Source organism: Trichechus manatus, unplaced genomic scaffold (genome assembly GCF_000243295.1).
Source record: "Trichechus manatus latirostris isolate Lorelei unplaced genomic scaffold, TriManLat1.0 scaffold00039, whole genome shotgun sequence".
NCBI classification, from domain to species: Eukaryota; Metazoa; Chordata; class Mammalia; order Sirenia; family Trichechidae; genus Trichechus; species Trichechus manatus.
Window position 1 is genome coordinate 13,309,190 of NW_004443975.1, and position 6,000 is coordinate 13,315,189.

Sequence of the window (6,000 nt, forward strand, 5' to 3'; positions counted from 1 at the left end):
AAAGTTGGAGGTTCAGGTTCACCCAGAATCATCCAGAGGTGCCTTGGAAGAAAGGCCTGGAAATCTATTTCCAAAAAGTCAGCCATTGAAAACCCTATGGAGCACAGTTCTACTCTGACACACACAGGGGCGCCATGAGTCAAACCTGACTTGATGGCAGCTGATTAGTGGTTACTGTTATATATCACGAGGTGCCCTATAGACAGAGAAAAGGAAAACTTCTCCCATTTTTCCCTGTGGATGATGCTAAGAAACAGAAAGCAGAGTGTCCACCACCACGCATGGCTGATCTCAGGTGAAGCTCTTGGGTTTCCTTGTCTAACCCTCTAATCCTCAATCTGTGCTGTTTCATAATCATAAAAAGCATCATTTTGCAAAGGAGTAACTCAAGCACAGACACTGGCTGGCTTAATCATGGCTACATGACAAAGTAACAGGGAGCTGGGAAGAGTACCCTGGAACCCCCAAGGGTTCAATTAACTTGAACTAACCACTAAAAGGCACTACCTTTAAGTGGCTGTAACTGCTACCAAGCAGCAGTCAACACTGTCAACTGCATTTGCGGCTGAGTTGTTTTCTCTGACCAGTGTCTGAACAAACACATGGGAAAGGATACCGCACCATATTATGGATCCAGTCACATAACAAGGCAATATTTTCTGAAAGTAAATAATGTTGACCGTATTCAACGTTAAGAAGATTTCAAAACAAAGGAAGAAATACTTCTATATTTTTCTATAAACAAAAGCAAAAGTGGACATCACATGTGGCAGGACCACACAAAATTGAGAGATTAGGTCAGTTACCTTCAGTCTTAAAATGCAGGACTTAAATCACACTCCATCTAGAAACTGGTAGAAGCAGTATTTTTCTTTTTTTTGGCCAAATATACAGTTTCTGATGTAAAATGAAATGGACAATAAGTGTGTTTACACAGCAGAAAAAAAGGATGCAGTGGAAATGTTTTTTCTAAAAGTCAATTAGCAATAAAATACATAAAAATGTATCTTTAATAGGTATTCAAGGAACAAAAATATAGATTTGGAGGGGGTTGTTTGCTTTCTGAAGCTAAAATCTGACTATTTTAATACATGTCTGCATCCTAATTCAGATCTAATTGAGTGAGAGACCCGGCTGAAGGTGATGGACAATTTAAGGTTAGGGGTTCTATCAGAATTGGAAATGGCAGTGTTACTCTTGTTGCCTCAGAATAGATCATTGAGGATTTATAATAATATGTCGGATGACCACATAATATGCACTGTGGGACCGCTATTTGAAAAGCACACAAACACACCTTGCATGCAACACCTCACTGAACACCTGATACAACACAGCACAGACCCAGGCCCTGCTCCTGCTGTTGCCTGTCCTGTTCGGTCACATCTGTTTGTACATACATCATTTCTCAAGTTACGGTACAACTATGGGCCCTTCCAACACCATTTGTTTATACTGAGGCCTCATCAGTGACGTGAATCTCCAGGTAACTTATACTGAGGAACCCAGGTAGGCGAGCGCTGGAAAGCAAAGGATAGCAAACATTTTGCCATATTCAGTCCCGCTTGTTGGGAACAGCCTGGTTTTGCGCTGAGAAAACGGAAGGAAGAAGCAGTCGTGGAAGTTGTGCTGCTTTTAGTGTGTGTATTTACACAAGCCCTAGGGTAGCCTCCAAGAACGGCTTCACACAAATTACAGATCACCTTTTCTTTAATGGTGGGGTAGTGATAGGAACTCTTCCACTTAGGAAATTTGTTTTGAATAACACCAATTTGAACATAAGTAGTAAACTGTAGGCTTCTTGGCCTTTTCAGAATGAATACTTTTCTATATGTATTGCTTACAATTTATGAACCACCATTTCTGCGGCGGCTGTCAATAAGTTTCCTGGTCCAGCAAACACATAGGAAGGGATTCCAACACAAGTGACTAAGGCCAAAGCTGGTCTGGCATATAAGATCCTTGGAGTATTTATTACTATTACTTTGCTAACCCTCTTCATCTGAGTCTGAAGATCTCTGCCCTCCACACTGCCCGCAATCGGAGACGGGGGACAATTCCGTTTCCTGTACACAGAAGAGGCGGCTGCCTATCCCTGGTGGCCGATACAGATCCTCCGCCTCTTTGAAGAGCGAGATTTTGGCCTTCCTGCTGCCCTGACAGTTTGCAAGAAGACTTCCATGCACAGAAATGACAGGATTGAGGCAGAGTCGGGGCGGAGACCTTCAAATACACTGCGTGCGTGGACTCCGGGCTCGTCCCAAATCTAAACTCTAATCGCTGTTCAAACGGCAGGAGCCCAAAATGCCAGTAAAGCAGAGGGCACAGGGACAGCGCCAGTGCACCTTTTCCGATCCTCACCATCAATCTGCCACTAGAAATGCGCCCACCAGCCCTTAGCGCATCTGCCCTCGCAATTGCACCGACCGAGGTCCCCGCAGCGGGGGCAGCAAAGCTCTGGGTTGCGGCGTGGGAAGCCCAGGGCACGCGGCGCGCAGCCCCATCTCCTCTCCTATCCCTGTAGGACAGGGTAGGGGGCGACCGGGGGCCACCCCGATCCCCGCCTCAGTCAGCAAAGGAAACATAAAACGCTGGCAACAAGTGGGTGCTGCAGGCCCCCGCCGAGTCAGGACCGCCCGGCCCGGGGGCCGGCAGAGGCCGAGGCGAGAAGCGCAGGCACCCGCGGCTCGCCCACTTCCGCTCTCGGCACTCGCGGCTAGCGACCCCCCAGCCCCGCCCGCCGGGCTGCCGAGCCCCTAGGCTAGCGGCGCCGCAGAGACCCCGGGGCCGCGCCCGCCCGCCGGCCGCCCGGCGGCGCACTCACTGCTGCATTCCTCATCCGCGCACAGCTTGTGCTCCGAGAAGCGCCGGCCCGGGCTGGAGTCTGCTTGACCCAGCGCCCGCCAGGGCGGCCCGAACAGGAGCAGCCAAATGAGCAGCCCCGGCGCCGCAGCCATGTTGTGGTCAACTCGGAAGCCGGTGACGCGGAGGAGGCCCGGGTGGACGCGGGAGGCGGTGCAGGGGGCGGAGCGCGGGGCGGTGGGGAGGGGCGGGCGGACCGTCGCCTTAGAAAGGGCTCCCCACTGACACGTCAGCAGGGTCTCACGGAGAGGATGAGGGGGCCCTCGAGGAGGCGCAACGGGAGCTCCCTTGGTCCGCCCAAGGCCTTCTCCTCTGGTCGCTGCCTTGGCAACCGGCACTCTATAGCCTCTACCTCGCCCAATCGCCTGCCTTTGCCGGGTCCCTCCACTCTCGACCTTCCGCGCGATTCCATTCGCAGCACGCTTGAATACCCCAACCCCGCGCCGTCCCAACTATAGGTCCTTTCTGGAACCCTGTCGCAGCGTTTGATTGGTGGTTCATCCCAAACCAGCTCACCCCCGCAACCCCTTCGTGGTTTGGTACCTCCTTTGCTGAACTACCAAGTCCCCCACCCACCGTTTGCCACTGTCAGTCTCTGGCTCCAGGCTCCTCCCGGTTCCTTGGGACTCCCGTCCCCCCAGATGACCTCTAATTAGGAAAGGGGCGGGGGGGGGGACTAGCGGATTGGGGATGTTAAGTTAGAGCCAGGGGCTTGCTTGGCCTTTATTTGAGCTTTGGGGGTGGAGGCGGCCGATACTCCCACCACATTCCTCCCCTCCTTTATCTCAGCTTTGGAGGTGCAGGTGGCCAATACCCCCTCATTTCTCCCTCCCCCCCCCCACACCCCAGCTTAGATCTTGAAATTCCTGGGTCTTTATCATTAAGGAAAAAAGTAATTTAATTCAACACAAATTTGCTGCGCTTCCATCTTATGCTAGATACTGGACAAAGGTGGGGGTGGGTGGAAAGAGGTCAAAAGATAAAATATTCTGGCCCTCCTCTAAAGAAGCCCACAGTTTCGTAGAAATCAACCAACAAAAACGACCAAATCTGTGTCAGAGTAGGAAAAGGCGATGGGTGTGCAAATGGTTAAACTTTGAGATCCTAACCAAAAGGTGGCATTTCAAACACACCCAGAGACGCCTCAGAAGTAAGGCCTGATGATCTGCTTCCAAAAGGTCACAGCCTTGAAAACCCTATGGAGTGCAATTCTACTTTGCACACTTGGGGTCACGATGAATTGGAATCACTCCAGGGCAACGAACAAGAACATTTATTGGAGGGCAGTGCTGGTTCAGTGGTAGAATTATCACCTTCCGTGCAGGAGACCCGATCTCAGTTACCGTCCAGTGCACCTCAAGCACAGCCACCACTCCTCCGTCTGTGGAGGCTAGTGTATTGCTATGATGCTGAACAAGTTTCAGTGGAGATTCCAGATGAAGGACTAGAAAGAAAGGCCTGGCGATCTACTTCCAAAAATCAGTCGATGTGTCAAAAAAAAAAAAAAAAAACCCTATGTATTTCAGCCACTGTGAGGTCCAGGAGATCCTGGCCAGATGACAGTCTGATCCTGTTGTGCATATGGTCAGGTGTGCACTCGATGACATCTCATAACTTTTATTGAGTGCTTTCTTTATGCCCAGATGCTATTCCAAGATCTTTATATGTATCAAATCAGTTAGTCCTCACACAATAAAACCAGTTGCCATGGAGTCGACGTGTGCCACGTGTGCCACAGGGTTTTCAATGGCTGATTTTTCAGAAGTAGATTGCCAGGATTTTCTTCCGAGTCACCTCTGGGTGGGCTCAAACCTCCAAATTTTCAGTTAGCAGCCAAGTGCATTAACCATTTGCACTACCCAGGGACTCCCCTCACACAATAGTACCTCACAATAGCAGGCCCTATTACTGTCCCTATTTTAGGTATGAGTAAATTGAGGCGTCACACACTTAGTGAGTGATGCAGCTAAGATTCAAACACAGGTAACTACTCCCTGCCCCCTTTTAATCACAACTGGGTAAAAACCTCCATAAAGCAACAAGTGGTTTTTGTACTTTCTAACTAGGGAAGCAAAATCTTGTTTAAATCATCTTGTTGTTGGTTGCTGTCAAGTCAATTCCAACTCATGGTGACTCCATGTGTGCAGAGTAGAACTGCTCCGTAAGATTTTCAAGGCTGTACCTTTCAGAAGCAGATAACCAGAACTTAGAAGCAGATAACCAGAACTTTCTTCTGAGGTGCCTCAGGGTGGGTTCGAACCACCAACATTATGGCTAGTAGTCAAGTGCTTAACCATTTGATTCACCGAGGGATACCATTTAAATCATAATATAACTGATTTGGAGCTCTAGTGGCACAGTGGTTAAGAGTTATGGCTGCTAACCAAAAGGTCGGCAGTTTGAATCTACCAACCGCTCCCTGGAAACCCTATGGGGCAGTTCTACTCTGTCTTATAAGGTCACTATGAGTTGGAATCAATTTGATGGCAACGGGTTTGGTTTTTTTTAATGAGTATAACTGAATTATCTACATGTGCAGTTAAAAAAAAAAACGGACACAACCTTCAAGTCAGCGCAAGAGCAAAGGGCAGCAATGCTCTGGCCCTGATGGGAAACAGTTTGCATCTGTCTATAGATGGCGGCTTCTCACTACAGCTATGGCTATTCACCAACCTTGAATCCCAAACAAAACTATCACTTGGTTCCCAAACTAATGGAATTCATTAAAAGTGGAGTAAAAACAAAAGGAAAAAATATGGCTTGTCCATGAAATCCATAATACTGAACAGAAGAAAAGATGGGCAAGAGATGCCCACAGATTATTTGTCTGCAGAGGCCATGAGATGTCCCATTGGTCCAGCAAAGTTCAGATGAGACTGTACAATGGATAAGGTCATGGAGAGGAACTCTCCATCCAAGTAGTAGTGCCATTAGGATTTCTTCAGTTCTTTTCTACTATGTGTTTATTTGTTTCAGAATCTTAGGGTGTGCCTAACAGGCACCTCGAACTTAATATGTTCAAAATCAAACTCTTTATTTTCCCCCTCAGATCTGCTCGTTTCAGTCTTCTCTATCTTGGCAAATGGCAACTTCTGTCTTTTGTGCTCAAGACAAAAACTTACAAACCATCCTTGATCT

General features: G+C 48.4%; 1 protein-coding gene across 6 annotated transcripts in view; it reads right to left on the minus strand.

Moving 5' to 3' along the window:
• The window catches only part of MIA3 (MIA SH3 domain ER export factor 3), a 68,958-nt gene extending 66,001 nt beyond the window's left edge, over window positions 1-2,957 (minus strand). For 5 of the 6 annotated variants that reach the window (XM_023730959.1, XM_023730960.1, XM_023730958.1 and 2 more), the window contains exon 1: window positions 2,825-2,957. In XM_023730959.1, the coding sequence (XP_023586727.1) occupies window positions 2,825-2,957 (133 nt within the window). Of the gene's footprint in view, window positions 1-806; window positions 2,310-2,824 lie in introns of those variants that run through there. The other variant, XM_023730957.1, reaches the window with a different exon arrangement.
• Window positions 2,958-6,000: the final 3,043 nt, after the last annotated feature.